General features: G+C 46.9%; 1 protein-coding gene across 7 annotated transcripts in view; it reads right to left on the reverse strand.

Moving 5' to 3' along the window:
• Nucleotides 1–15939, reverse strand: part of Med12l (mediator complex subunit 12L) — a 307049-nt gene that overhangs the window by 244395 nt on the left and 46715 nt on the right. For all 7 annotated transcript variants that reach the window (XM_040754386.1, XM_040754384.1, XM_040754385.1 and 4 more), the window contains one exon: nt 1549–1718. In XM_040754386.1, the coding sequence (XP_040610320.1) occupies nt 1549–1718 (170 nt within the window). The remainder of the gene's footprint in view (nt 1–1548; nt 1719–15939) is intronic.

Raw genomic sequence — 15939 nt, forward strand, 5'->3', positions numbered from 1 at the left:
AGTTGACATCAATTTTCACCGTTCTAAGATCTGTTTTCTATTTAAAAGGGCATCCTGGATGGCAGGATACCTCAGCAGGCAAAAGACACTTGCTGCCAAGCCTGAAGACCTGAGTTCAATTCCTGGAACCCACGTGGTAGAGAGAATATCCCACAGGTTACTGTCTGACCTGCATGTACAGGCCATGTAGTGCGTGTGGGTGTGCAGTCACGTACGTACATGCATGAATACACACACACACACACTCACACACATACTCACAATAATTAAATGTTACTACTAGGTTGCTCTTTATAAAAGAATCAAGCGAGCCGACAAAACACACCACGGAGAAGACCACTACACGACTAACTTAGTAAAAGCCACAAGACTGTGGAGCAGACTCTGAAGCAGTCAGCATAAACAGGGCTGGGGTTTTTAAGGGCTGTGTTTAGTCATTTAAAAACTAACGCTGCTACTTCACAAAAGAACCACGCAGCTTTTTGTCTGTTTGCTGGTTTTACTGTTTGAGCTGTTTCTACAACTCACTTGCTACCTGGGTATTACAACTAAAGCTCCACGTGGAACATTTAAAAAACACCTATTCCCTTCCTTTTTGATAAACATGACGGATAAATGACAACCTGGGTGATAATAGGACTCTAGCTGAACACACCTTGTCAGGAATAAAAACAAAGTCAAGTAACACCACAATTGACCTTTGCTGGTCAATAAGAATTACAGCAGATTGTCCGGGTGAGAATCCCATCGTTCCTGGTTGCCCTTAATCTACCCCTTAGGTCTTAATAAATTCAAGATACAACTGAACTAAATGAAGATGACCTTCACGTGGAATACTTCAGTGGGAGGGGAGATCTGTTATGAGACGGGAAGCGGCAGCACAGAGGTACTTCTAAATAAACATATCTAATTTGCAAAATAGTTTAAGAGGGTTGTGCTTTACCACGATTACAAAGTAATTAATGGCACTAAAATACCTGGTATCATTGACAAGTGTAGCTAAATATCTGTAGTAAACTGTCATCACAGAGCACACGCATTCCCTTGAAAGTACTGTAACAGATGTGCCTAAAACTGTAGTGTGTGCCTATAACCCCAGGGAGGCAGAGAAAACCAGCATGGTCTACAGAGGCCAGTTCAAGGCCAATAAGAACTTGCCTCAAAATTTCATTCACACACAAAGTAATATTAAGTGTCTTTCTGTGAACGCATCAGTTCATATAAAGATGCGTTATTTAGCTCCCAGAAAATACAAATATGGACATCTGCCAGCATGTTTTGGTCAACCAAAGACCACATGTAGCAGGTATCTGCCGTGTCGTATAGTCTAAGTATGTAGCAGGCTATACCACATACATGTATACATACGTGTACTCTGTGATGTTTGCAGAATGATAAAATCACCACCTACGCATTCCTCAGTACGCATCCCTGCCGTTAAGCAGCGTGCTGACTGTATGGGGAAGGCACCCTTGTCTTGCATGCCCTGACAGATTATGCTGACTGTATGTGGAAGGCATCCTTGCCTTGCATGCCTTGACAGATTACCTGGAACATGTGAAACGCCAGTTTCTCATTGTACTCCCACTGCTTCATGGCTTGCTCAACCTCGGGCGGCACAGGGACAGGACCGTCGCCTGTACTGGAGGCCATGTGGTAAAAGTCAGAGATCTTGACCAGCTGCTCTCTAAGGTACCTGGTAGATATCTGTGTCCACTCTGCATTAAGAGAAAAAGAAAGAGAGTCCTGACTGTAGACACAGCTAACAAGAATTACATCTTTTCTCCCCCCCCCCCCCCAATTACCTGAGGACATACTTTCAAGTCTAACACTTGTTACATAAAAACGACGTCTGCCTATGCAGTCACGACTCAAGAAAGCATGGCCAGACAGAACCTGGCCAGATCTCAGGGGGACCAAGCCATCCCTACTCTTGCATGACTGTGACGCTAAAGACGCCCGTATGAGAATTTTGTCATCTGCGATAAACAACAGTTAGTATCACAAAACCACTCAAGGGCCATCAGAAAGCAGAACAGCAGAGGAAGAGCACTTGGTAAGAAACCCTGATCCACTAACTGAAGAGCACCAGGGCTGCCACCGCAGCTCCGCACCAAGGCTGCCACCGCAGCTCTCGGGGTGAGCTTCTCTCCCACTCCGTGTCAGATTTCAAACACGCGTGCCCTGGCTTTTGGTCTGTCTACAGAACTGACACCCACAGGCGAGAGCGTGAGCTTCCCAACCTGCACAGCCCCCGGGATGTGCACAGACACAGGCAGGGGCGTGACCCCGGCATGGACCATCCGCACCTTAGTGGGTTTCGCTTTCTTCAACCAGCGCTGATAGGTGGTAACTCAGAAAGGATAGGGTCAGGCTGAGTGAGAGGCACTGAAAGCTAAGAAACGAAAAGGCAGCAGAAGAGGATGGGGAGGGGGTGTGGGTACTGGACGGGGTGGGTGTGTACGGGGCGGGGGAGGCGGTTCAGAGGGTAAGGCGCAGGCTTGAGTCCCAAGAAGGTCAGTCGATCCAGGCAGACAGCACGTGTTTGTAATCTTAGTGCTCTGATGGTAAGATGGGAGGCAGAGACAGAGAGGAGAGAATCCCTGAATGCTGTGGACCAGGGAGGCCAGGGAAGAAACAGCTCGGCTTAGCAGCAAACAACAAAGAAACCTTCCCGCAGCCAAGGTGGAAGGAGACCCGCAAACGGAGCCTGGCCTGTGACCACCACGTTGGCACACGTGCCCAGCCCCCAACGCACACACGTGCTCACACACAAGCAAAACGAAAATCACTGAAACTGCTTTAGAGTGACTGCCACTGGGGCACAAATTAAACTGTGTAGCCTCTGGCAACCAGAAAGGATACGATGCTAACTTTAGCCCATTCCGCGGGCAAAACACACAAAACAAACAAAAGCTTAGTAACCGCAAGCTTGCAGCCAAGTTTCCCCCAAGGAGTTAGGAAACCACTGTTTTCTAAAAAAGCATCTTAGGAGGACAACTTCAATGTTTTCCCATCATCTGTTCTCCCATGCTCTCAAGTGAGGAGTGGAAACCAATTGTCTGACGGTAACAGAGGGAGACCATTGGCTTCACAAGCCAGCTGTAACCAGACAGCCACTGTTAGGTGTTAGTTCCAACCACGCCTTTCAAATTAAAATTGGGTCTGGGAAATGGACGCGAGAGATCTGGAGGTCATTCCTGTATATGTCATAGTAGGCTTAAGGCCAGCTTGGGCTACATGAAACCTGTATAAAAAAAAGTGTTACAAATAAATAAAGTTTAAGTGTGCACCAAAACGTTAAACTCCAGTGATAAACCTCCAGTACAAAGGTATGGTCAGATATTGATTAGACTAATACTCTGTTCTGAGTTTAATCGTCGCTAAAACTGATCAACTGGAACTAAAAACAAAACACTCAACTATGGATGTCATCATTTTCTTGTCGCCTTGTGACATGCTCGTGACACGTGTTCAATTCCAACACTAACCATCTGTTGAGACAGGTTGAGGTTACCTCGAGCAAGCAAAAACAGAAACAATGATACACACCCTGAGCTTTGTACAGCAAGCCTCTTGAGCAACAAGCCCACGGCACATTTCAGCCAAAACTAAAAATAGCACAAATCTGCACACACCTACTTTGCCTCTGGCATTATCTTCATATTTTTTTTGTAAAAAAAAAACAAAACAAACAAAACAGAAGTACAAGTTCGCTATAGAAAATGTGTAGTTTAGATACACATGCAGAAGAAAACCCGTAATACCCCACTAGTCACTACTTAAATGCAGAGACACGGCGTTGTCCACATCACCACAGGAAACTGGTGCCAGCACTTCTACCACAGATACCAAAATCTGCAGGTGCCCAAGGTCCTTATTAAAATTTGCCAGACTGGGCAGATGTACGGCACTTACCAACCAAGGGTGAGGACAGAGTTCGGGTCCTCAGAACCCAAGTAAATGCCGGGCAGTCGTGGCGGCACACCTGTAAGCCCAGTGTGAGGGAAGCAGACACAGAGGACCCACAGGGCAAGGAGACTAGCTATGACCAGTGAGCTGTGCTCAACACATACGGTGGAGAGAAAGCAAAAGACGCCCAGTATCGGCCTCGGGCATCCACATGCTTGCTCATACAAACACATGGACCTGCACTGACATACACCCATGTAGACAAACACGTGTATATACATACACACACACACACACACAGAGAGAAATAAGTGGTATTTGTATAAAACCATAACATATCTTCTTTATACTTTGCATCTTCCCTACACTTATAACGTAAAAAACAATGCAAATGCTACGCAGATACATATTATACTACTGTGTGGACAGTGACAAACACAAAATGTGTATGTTCAATATAGATGTGACTTATGACAAACATTTTCCATCCCTGGGTGGCTTGATCTAGTCAGAGCAGTCAGTATTGTTGCACATAGAAACCCTGTCTCAAAACCCTACCAGTCCCCTAAAAAAAGGAATTAAAAACAGACAGGATAGAGAGACGGCTCGGGGATTGAGGCTGCAGGTGTCTGGACGAGGACTGAGGTCTGATTCCCAGGACCCATGAGGAGGCTCGCAGGAGGCTCTGGGTGTTCTGGACGATAAACAAAAACTAAAGGTTATTGAGAAGATTTGGCTAGAGAGAATCGGAGTGGATAGATGGGGAAGAGTGAGCCAGGGAGGTTGAAAGCGGCGTCCTTCCCAATTCAAGCAACTCAAGAAACACAGCCACCCCGGCAGTCCCACTCCATAAAGCATGCACTGAGGCCTGTGAGCTAGGGTGTTAGAATTGTGGGCACGAATGCTACCCAGAATGCCGATGGGTCAACAATGAAAAGAAGAAGCGGTTGTTAGTTTTTCATCAACGCTCTTCCTTGTATTCCAGGGTCCCAGAAGCACAAGCCCACCCTCGCTAATGCCTTACCCTAAGAAGAGAACGCTGGGGGGGTGTCACTGAGTCTGCCTGCCCCACCACAGATACAGGAGCTGTAAGACTGCCAGAGAAGGTAAGGCTAAGGAGCCAGCAGTAAAAACCAAATGTGACCCACGGCCCACTTTACTCATCAAACACAGGAATTTCCATGAATGCGGTGGTTGAAAGATGACGCCCAGAGCCGCCACTCCCCTCCCCCCAAAAATAACCAGAAACAGGAACAGGAATCTGGGTGCTAGGCAGAGGAGAGAGGAACAGGTGTTGGGGAAAATTTTTTAACTATGCAAATATGTGTTGCATTTGTTTAATTGTGGAGAGACATGCTGCTGTTTTATCTTGCCTGTCTAAGGTGCCTGATTGGTCTACTAAAAAGCCGACTGGCCAATAGCAAGGGAGGAGGGACAGGAAGTACTTCCAGGTCAGGGATATAAGGAAGAGGAGGAATTTAGGCACAAAGAAAAAAAAAAAAAAGAAAAAAGAAAAAGAAACACCAGGACCAGACAGACATGGAAAAAGCAGGAAAGTAAGACATACAGAATGAAAGTAAGGTTAAAAAAAAAGCCACAAGACAAAACATAGATGAACAGAAACAGATTAAATTAAGTTATGAGAGCTAGTGGGATGAGCCTAAGCTAAAGCCAGGCGTTTGTAATTAATAATAAGTCTCCATGTCTTTATTTGGGAGCTGGTTGGCAGCCCAAAATAAAACCCAGCTGCAAACAACACAGCCTGCCAAAGACAAAGAACCCTAGACATTCCCAGTGGTGTGACACCAGCAGAGACGTACTGGCTTCAGGAGGATATGCTGAGAAACACGAGGAGTCTGCAACCCAAACCCCAGCGCCACCACCATTCACCACTTGTGAAATCCGCAGCCAAGTACTGAACCTTGGCTAAGTCTCAGTTTCCTCTTCTGCAAAACAAAGGTCCGTTACTGTAAAGACAGATGAGTCACCAGCACAAGGGGAACAAAGTGGGAACTCATCAGTAAACCACGAAGGACGATTACAGAAGGGAACAGTTGGGCCCTGGCTGCCAATGGACAGCACGCACTGCTTCTGACATCAGGGCCTGCGCCCTCCCTCCAGCTAAGCTGACACCCAAAGGGCCACACAGTGGCCGGCACACTGCTTACGGAAGCACCAGGGCTGGCTTCGTGGCCCCGAGGTCCTCAGTAGATGCGTGGTCTTTAGAGGATGAAGATGGAACCTCTTGTGCGTGGGGTGGAACTAACCCCACCTAGCTCTGGCGCTCAGAGGCTCTGCTCACCTAAAGGACCTCCCGGCTCCCCCGCCCCGTAAGCGCTAGCAGATGCGTTTCCGGGACAAGCTGAAACGTCACACACCGTTTCTCTAGCCTCCTCCACCTCGTATGGATGACTCACTCTCTCTTTTCTGAGGGTAATCCCCTCAATATGCCTGATTTCCATAAATTAGATGTTGACTTCCATCAATCCATCATAAAGTCCTTCCAAAACAGATATGAAGTCCCTTACCTACTGGTTCTGCCTTTCAATTCTTAGTAGGAACTTAAAAGAACCCCACCATTGCATACCTATGGGGGTTTTGACACCAGCACACACAAAAAGAAGGCTAAATGCTTTAACGCTGTTGTAACTAGAAGCACGGATGTACAGACACTGTGATTTGCTCTCTTTGTCTGTGTGTGTGTGTGTGTGTGTGTGTGTGAGTGTGAGTGTATGTGTGTGTGTGTGTTACATACCTATGTGTCTTGCCTGGTGCCCACAAGGGCCACAAGAGGGCATCAGATCCCCCCAGAACTGGAGGTAAAGATGGCTGTGAGCCACCATGTGGATGCTGCTGCAAATCACACCTGGATCCTCAACAGATGTATTTTGTCTTCTTTTTGAAGAAACTTACTTGTAAATGTGTAAATAAAAACCCTCTAATCCTGTGATAGCTCAGTTTCCTGGCTTACAATCTTTCCTTTTACAAAAGCAGTTGGACACTATGCGAGAATGAGTTAAAGAGGTCTTGTTTGTTTGTTTGTTTGTTTTAAACACAATCATACCCAAGGACAAAGGAGCCTCCTCAACAGGGTTAATCAAACCTCCAGGGGGCTGATCAGCCAGACATTGGAGCTGACTGAATGGGAAAAGATATCCCCTCGGCATGGTAAGCTGTACGATCCATTTCCAAACACTGTAAGAATCACTGGAAGGTCTTCCACCACGATCCTATTTCATGTTAGATGCTTTCTTCACCGACGCATCTAATGAAAAGAAAACCAACCGAGAGATACTGGGAAAATTATGTCCCTACCCCTCAAGAAAGGACCTGGGTCTAGAACACATAAAGAATTATTACAACTCAATAATGAGAGGACAATTTAATTCTAAGGGTAGCTTGCAGAAGACCGGAACACACACCTCTCCGACGAAGATAAGCAGATGGCCCAAAGGAAGGCTCGGAGGAGCTCAATACCAGACGCTGTCATGGAAAACACAAAGCAAAAGCACAATGGCCTGAGCCTATGATGACTCCCGCCAAACACAGTAGCATGCATTGGTGATGATGTGAAGACAGTGGATCCCTGAGGACTGCTGCCGGGAATGTGATACAGGAGGAAGAAAGAGAAGCGTGGCCGTTCATCGAAAGTTAAGCATGGAAATATGATGTGACGCAACTGCTTTGTACCTGGCTATATGCCCAAGAGAAATTCAAACAAACAAACAAAAAGGAAACCCCCCCTTATCTACACTGAGACTCTATGCAAATATCCTTGGAATCCAGCAAGACTCACACCTGACGAGAGATGATCTAAACACCCATTAACCGATGAGCGGACTAATTGTGGCGTATGCCTGCGAGGCAATAACGCAGATCTATAAGAGGAATGCTAAGCTTTTGAGACATGGTACAGCATGGAAGAACCTTGACAACACTAGGTGGAAAGAGTCAGTTGGGTGGAACCACATATTCCACGGATTATGGTGTCTAAAACAAGAAACTCCGTACTTACAAAGTAGACTAGTGATGCTAAGGAGCATGGAGCATTTGATGGAAACGCTCTGAGATGTGGTCAATGGTGTTACATAACCATTTCTTCCAAGACTGAGACATCCCGTCTGCAGGGGAGCTACGCAAGCAGGAAGTCCCTGAAACCGACCACTAGGGACCTCGCTGCCAGGGTAAGCAATAAAAGGTGACAGTGCCTTGGAGACTAGAGCATTGGTTCTCCACCTTCTTCATGCTATGACCCTTAAATACAGTTCCTCATGCTGGAGTGATAAAACTATTTCCATTGCTATTTCATAACTAATTGTTCTGCCACAAACTGTAACATAAATATCTGTATTTTCTGGTCTTAGTGATTTCCTCAAAGGCATCATGACCCACAGGTTGAGAACCCCTGTACTAGAGGAACAGAACTACAAAGACTTGAGGAGAGCGTGCTGCAAAGAAGACCTTTGAAACCAGACAGGCTTCCTGGAAGTGTTTAGACCAGAGCCACCTGGAAAAGACTCTCCAACCTGCTGAGCTGCCTGCGGGCTGTCCTGGATGCTCAAGGTTCCCAGGTTTTGTGAACCGTCACCCATGCTAGGGTGGGCCTTAGTGATGCAGCTTCCAGGCATTTCTATTCCTGTAAGTATCCCCTCACCCATAATCCTGTATGGAACCCTAATAAAACCCATTGGCTCACCAAGGTGGATTTGGGCGTGTCCACACTTTGGTGTGTTGTGGGGTCCCTATCTGGGGTGAGTAGATGCGTGTGTGTTGCATCTCCCCAGGAAAAGTTTTGTCACACAACAGATGGCTTCATAACTATGAACACAACAAACATGACTGGGCTGATTTCATAAGTGGGTAAATTGTATAGCATATGAAGTACATCTCAGTGGAGTGGCTCCTTTTTCCTTCTGAAATACTTAATTTCCAGCAAGAAACTACCTACGTTTCACAAGGCAAAAGAAAAGAAAATTTCATGATTTATGGAAGTTGACAAAGATGAGAGGGAGAAATCAGAGTGGTCTTAAGTTTGTGGTTAAAGCTGGGAACAGGGTAAAGGGAATTACACGCTTGTACATTTTTGAATACCCACAACAGAATGATTTCTTAAGTTATAATTATCTAAAATCCCCATGTGGCCTATGTTCACTTGTGGTATCCAATGGTGGTTGTCAGTGTGATAACTAGCAGCCTGCACTAACAAGAGCATAGGTCACAGCTGCCGCCCCAAGGTGATCTGAGACCAAGAGAGTCAAAGCACTGGGCAGGCTGCTGTGTTCTGCTGAGCTGCCCCGTGAACATGGCCGGCTGGATGGAGAGGGAGTGAAGGCCAGCAGAGAGTGAGGGAGTGGAAAACAGGCCACTGCACACAGGAGAAACACTGCACAGTAATGCACTGTACACGGGAGAAACACTGCACAGTAACGCACTGTACACAGAAATACCACACAGTAATGCACTGCACACAGAAACACCACACAGTGACGCACTGTACAGAAACACCACCCAGTAACGCACTGTACACAGAAACACCACCCAGTAACGCACTGTACACAAACACCACACAGTAATGCACTGCACACAGAAACACCACACAGTAACGCACTGTACACAGAAACACCACACAGTAACGCACTGTACACAGAAACACCACACAGTAACGCACTGCACACAGAGAAACACCGCACAGTAATGCACTGTACACAAACACCACACAGTAATGCAGTGTACACAGAAACACCACACAGTGACGCACTGTACAGAAACACCACACAGTAATGCACTGTACACAGAAACACCACACAGTAACGCACTGTACACAAACACCACACAGTAATGCACTGCACACAGAAACACCACACAGTAACGCACTGTACACAGAAACACCACACAGTAACGCACTGTACACAGAAACACCACACAGTAACGCACTGCACACAGAAACACCACACAGTAATGCACTGTACACAGACAAACACCGCACAGGAACGCACTGTACACAGAAACACCACACAGTAACGCACTGTACACAGAAACACCACACAGTAATGCACTGCACACAGAAACACCACACAGTAATGCACTGTACACAGAGAAACACCACACAGTAACGCACTGTACACAGAAATACCACACAGTAATGCACTGCACACAGAAACACCACACAGTAATGCACTGTACACAGAGAAACACCACACAGTAACGCACTGTACACACTAACCCTCTGAAAACATTTGCCTGCGACTGCTCTTCCAGAGGACCCAGGCTCAGTTCCTAGTTCACACAGCAGACAGGTCACGACCATCTGTGCGCACGGCTGCCAGGCGGCCTCCACAGGTGTCCCCACACATGGAGCATAGCACAGACAACAATAACAATAACCCACAAAACGTTTTCCTCTGCTCCAGATGCGACTCAGCAGCTGAGAACTCGTGTGTGCCAAAAGGTAGATAAACTGTCAGGCAGTCACCTAGCTTGTTACTGACCCGGCTTTCTGTCCAAAGACACTGCCTCTTAGAAGAACCGCTGCTTCTACGAAATCAAGAGTGTACCCTAGGGGAAAATGATTAACTAACAGCTAAAACAGAAGTCACCAGTGTTAAAAGCAGACGGCTGGAGGTTCACAAAGAGAACTTCGGGAGAAACCACCTGAGGCCCGCCCCGAGAGACAGAGATGCAGAGGAAACAGCAGCCATGCGAGGACCACTCTGGTGTGACCACGGGACCTGAAGCGTGGCCTCCTGCCACCTTCCACAGGCAGAAGCAGGCGTGTGAGCTTCCGTCCACAATGGAAAGCAGGAGTCTCCAGAAGCCAGAGGTCCCCAGGACGGGTGTTTCCAGAATGACCACCAGAGGGCACTGGTGAGCCATACATCCGTTTCCAAGACTCTCAGCCAGCAACCCAGGCCCACTTAACTAAAGGCACTGAAGAACCATGAGCAAAGGAGCATCAGGATCAGACATATAAATGAAGGCTGGCTCTCGGGAAGTTGTGGAAACAAAGTGGGCAGGGCCTAGCAGGTTCAGTGGGGGTGGTGACCCTTGACTGAGAACAAAGAGGAGAGTTGGGTGTGGCATCCTCTCCAGGGAAACCAGGTACCAGCCTGCTAACAGACACGGAGCCAGGGGCTGCTAGACTGGAGAATTTTCCAGATTCAGAGTGGGGTGGCTGGGGAGATCGCAGTGTCACCATGTAAGGTGTGAAACACACAAAGCTACTTGTCTTGACGGTGGGTGGGAGGCTGGATTCAGCTGGGTAAGCTAACTTCTCGCTTTAATTATGCTTTTCATTTTAGGATCACTACAGACATGCAGATCTCCGCGGATACCTCAGTGAACCTTTTTGCCTTGGCATAGTAAGAGATTCCCGGTATGGAAAAAACCAGGGCAGTACTTATAAACAATGAGCTGCCGCATTTAATTAACCCCTTAGGACCTGTTCCCACGGCCTTGGGACCAGGCCAGGAGAGTTTCCAGCAGGACGACAGAGTCGGCAGCCAGCTAACACCTATGCGTCCCTGTGCGCAGAACACACCGGCCCCTCCCACAGCAGGCTTGTGGACCTGTGCCCCCGGTGGAGAAGAGACCTCAGCAATGAAGGAGGGAGAGGTCCCTCCTGAGGGTCTAGGTGGCAGGAGGAGACATGGAGGAGCGTGGCTAGGGAAGACAGCTGCTCTCAGCAGCAAAGCTAAGGGCATCCCTACATCAGACACTTAACCCCTGCAAGCTGCCGGCTTCCACGAAGGCCGCTTGGCTTCCACGGCGGCCGCTCGGAGACGGCTCAGTTCCCCTGCACAGCAAAACCAAAACCCCACATCCCCGTCCCACATCCATGGTCATAGAGATGACGGTAGTCTGAGCAACGGTTCAACAATAAAGACGGTGCGGTATTTAAGGTGCGCGCACACGCAAGCATGCGTGTGCAAACACACACACACACACACTCGCTGCTGCTCTAAAGCTTCTACTTCTGAACAAACTCTAGACAGCTAAGAGTCTTTTGTGAGGACAAAATGTGAGGTATCCGATCCACCATACAAAATAACTCTAGACCAAGAAGCTATAAAACGCAGTAACACCAGCACGATACAGAGTACCCAGAGCACACTCTTCATGCCTGTCTCCAACACCCCCATACTCCTGAAGACCACACACTGAGCACGATTCATTCACCCGATTAGAGTCCATTCACTTTACGTGCACAGCACCCACAATCTAACTGAGAACCTAACGACCGGTCACTGTCTTCTATACAGAGACTCCATGTACTGAACTGCAGAGCTGACTCAGACTCCCGAAAACTTCATTAAAGACAATGTGTTCTGAAGGCTACATGCACTTCATATAAAGTAACTAAACTTAAACCCCTTCCTGGTATTTGTTTTTTTGGTTTTTTTGTTTTGTTTTGTTGTTGTTGGGTTTGTTTGTGTGTGGGGGGGGGTTTGTTTTGTTTGTTTTGTTTTGTTTTGTTTTTCGAGACAGGGTTTCTCTGTGGCTTTGGAGGCTGTCCTGGAACACGCTCTTGTAGACCAGGCTGGTCTAGAACTCACAGAGATCGGCCTGCCTCTGCCTCTGCCTCCCGAGTGCTGGGATTAAGGGTGTGCACTACCACAGCCCTGCCTAGTGTTTTTTGTTTTGTTATTGTTCTGTTTTGTTTTTTAAAGCAGCTTTGTAACCATCACAGAATTAACATTTCAAACTACCAAAAGGAAAAATCTAGCTTCTTTAGTCATTAAAAAGTGAATCGCATATAACTATTTAAAAGAACAAGGCCACTTTATGTATACCATGCATGGCATGGAACAAACACCAAGGTCTGTAAAGACTATTGTAAAATACAGTAAAGTATATCTCTGGAGACATCCAAGAAATCGAGATATATGAAGTGTCTGAAAAGAGGGATGGGACACAGCAGGGAGAAAATAAAACATCATTAGTCCACTGCGAGTGGTCTCTGGTTTTTTTTTTTTAACACACTGTTTTTACCTATTTAAAACGCACATACAAATGAAGTGGGATTGATATGCAGTTTCCTGGTTTACGGTCTAAGCAGCAGAGCTACAAGACGGATGGAAACTCGGTGGAGAGCCCTTCATCCCTCATCCTAGCGTCTCTCCTAGCCTCGGGCAGCACCCCTGTAAAGGGAGCTGCATGGTGGTACCAGACCCCAAATGGGCTCCGCGGACGAGTGCATGCTAAGGCCGCTCGCTCACTCAAGAAGCAGAAGGACAGCGAGGGTGGGACCAGAAGTGGGACCAAACAACTTTCAAAGCCTCCTCCTAGAGGCATTGAGCAGTGTTTCAGGGTGACCCCCGGGGACTGGATAACCAACCAGGGGCCTCATCCCTAGAGAAACGGGATTCTTCCCACGTCTCTCGGCGGCCACCAACAGCCTGCACGACTTCATCTGAGGGGTGAGGCTTTGTGAGACCCCCCACATGCACACATCCGTGTTGGCATGTATGTCAGCTGGTGTCATCAATGCACAGATCTTGTTTAAGTGACTGTGTGTTTGAGATGTTATGGGCGCAGCCTCCCTGTCATTTACAGAAGATACTGCCTCACAGCAGACATCCTGGTCCCGGCTCTTGGAATCTTCCTGGATGCTTGATGACCCTTGGTTATAAAGACTGTGTCGCTGACATAATTCACTGGCGTTGGGGACCCTGCAGTCTGTTCCTTTCTGCATTTTTGAGCAGCTGTAGATTCCCAGAATGCTTTCCATCCTTTGCACAAAGTTCCTTCGCTGAGGGACGGGAGCTGCCCTTGTGGTGACTGTAAGGGCAGCTATTGAGAATGCGGTTAGGAGGCAAACCGTTTTACCAAAGTGGCGCAGCAGGCTCTCCATCCAGAGGTAGTTGGCCGTGGAGAGGTCCTTAAGTCCAATATTAAGGCTTTTGGTTACTCTCAAGGGGCAAATAACACTAGTGCCCACTGAGTGATATCTTATCATGTTGCTCATTGCTGCGGTTTGTAAACTTTACAGCTGGGTAGGTTTGTTGACTGCTTCTCTCCCTTGGTAATTTGCACAGCTCCCTTGGACACTGTGAAAGCTAGTCTTTAGCTTTCACAACAGTTCCGGCTAAATTCTTCAAAGTCCTTTGTACAAAGTGTATAACGTCTTCCGCCACCAGGTCTTATCTTGAAGTTTCAGGAAGCAACTAAGGACAATGTCAATACCCTATAGTGTTTTGGGAGTCTTCTGGGCTCCCCTGACAACTTGAAGGGAGATTTCCCAAGCGTGGCGCTGGAGTTTTTGTTAGTCTATGACCCTTGGGAGGGATTTAATTTTTAATGTCAAAAATGATTGCTTATATGCAACATATCCATCGTCTTTGGATGTAAATTTCCTTTTTGGTTTAATAAATGGTAGGGATATATATATAAAAGAATTGCTTAAAAATAAATCTATGCAATACTATCAAAAAATATACAAGTATCATATATGTGTTTACTCCTGGGACTAAGGAGTAAACAACAAGATCGCTGGAGATGGCACAGATAGATGTCTATTAATGAGACATCGTCCCAATGACTACAGCAAAGTTACTATAGCAAGTCACCTCCAGGACCTGTCAGGCAAAGAGAGGCAAGTTATGAAAGGGCATGTAATATACTGTCTCTTGTGTAGAACTAAAAGGAAAAAGATTCATGCGTTCGTAAACCTTTCAAAACTAAAACACTCAAAGATTTCAGCTAGCAAGAAATGGCTGAGGGAAAAGAGACTACGCCTGGATGAAGATGAACGAATTCCCGCACATTTGTTAGTAGTCGTAAGTATTAAAATGTCATCGTGCCACACATTCAACATAGGAAATTTAAAAAGAAACTCACAATGAGGACCAGTTAAAAGAGCTTAGCTCACCAACAGAAGAATGAGCAAGATGGATCAGTGGGCTAAGGAACTCACCGCCCAAGTCTGGTGAGCTTACTCTGAACCCCAAAACTCATGAAAATGTGAAAGGAGACAACTGACTCCACACATGTGCTTGATTTTCACATACATGCTGTGGTGCGTGCACACCGCATGCACGCGCGCACACAGAGGAGTAAAACAATAAAAGAAACTACTACTTCAGATTATAGCAGTGTAGCCTTTTTTTAAAGAAGTACCTTTTTAGCCGGGCGTTGGTGGTGCACGCCTTTAATCCCAGCACTTGGGAGACAGAGGCAGGCGGATCTCTGTGAGCTCGAGGCCAGCCTGGTCTACAAGAGCTAGTTCCAGGACAGCCTCCAAAACAATACAGAGAAACCCTGTCTCGGAAAACCAAAAAAAAAAAAAAAAGTAACTTTTTTTTAAAAGAAGAGAATGATTTTAAGTCACAAAGAAAATATTCTGAAGTCAAAAAGAAGTATAAAACAAAGATCATGTAACATGCTAGATAAACATAAAATTAGTAAAAACTTAATTCTAAGTGAAAACTTAAACTGGAAATAGGGAGGCTATAATTAATGGGCATTCACATGTGTGATAAAGAATGGGCACAGCCATCCGTCTGCTGCCCTAGACACCACTCCCCCCACCCCCACCCCCCACCCCACCCCCCCGCAGCAGCAGTGCCCAGATGCAGCTTTCTAAGTTCCGTTTCCCCTTAAAAGGAAGCAGCATCCCTTTACATAATGGCTGATTACAGATGTGAGGCAGAAAAAAAACTGAAGCGTGACCCTGGGTCAACCTCCTATGCCTGGAAGCAGGGAGAGGGACATCATCTTCATGCTTAATGTTGCCACCTCAAAGAGGGTGAGGGTGTGCAGGGTGTCCCACTGGCTGACCATGAGACCACCGCATCCCGAGGATCAGCGGGTCCCCTTGCAACACAGCACAGCACGCACAGTTCCGGGGGCCACACCAACGGCCAACACTAACTTCAAAATAAAGAAACTCATTTTGCACAGTGGAGGTACAGCAACAGAAGCTCTGAACACAAAAACGAACAACACGGAAAGAGAATTTAGCATTTATTCTGTCTTTTTCGGGGGGGGGGGGGGGGGGAGAAAGTTTTATTCCCTGAAGTTGATGAGGGG

Source organism: Mesocricetus auratus, unplaced genomic scaffold, assembly GCF_017639785.1.
Source record: "Mesocricetus auratus isolate SY011 unplaced genomic scaffold, BCM_Maur_2.0 Super-Scaffold_100011, whole genome shotgun sequence".
NCBI lineage: Eukaryota > Metazoa > Chordata > Mammalia > Rodentia > Cricetidae > Mesocricetus > Mesocricetus auratus.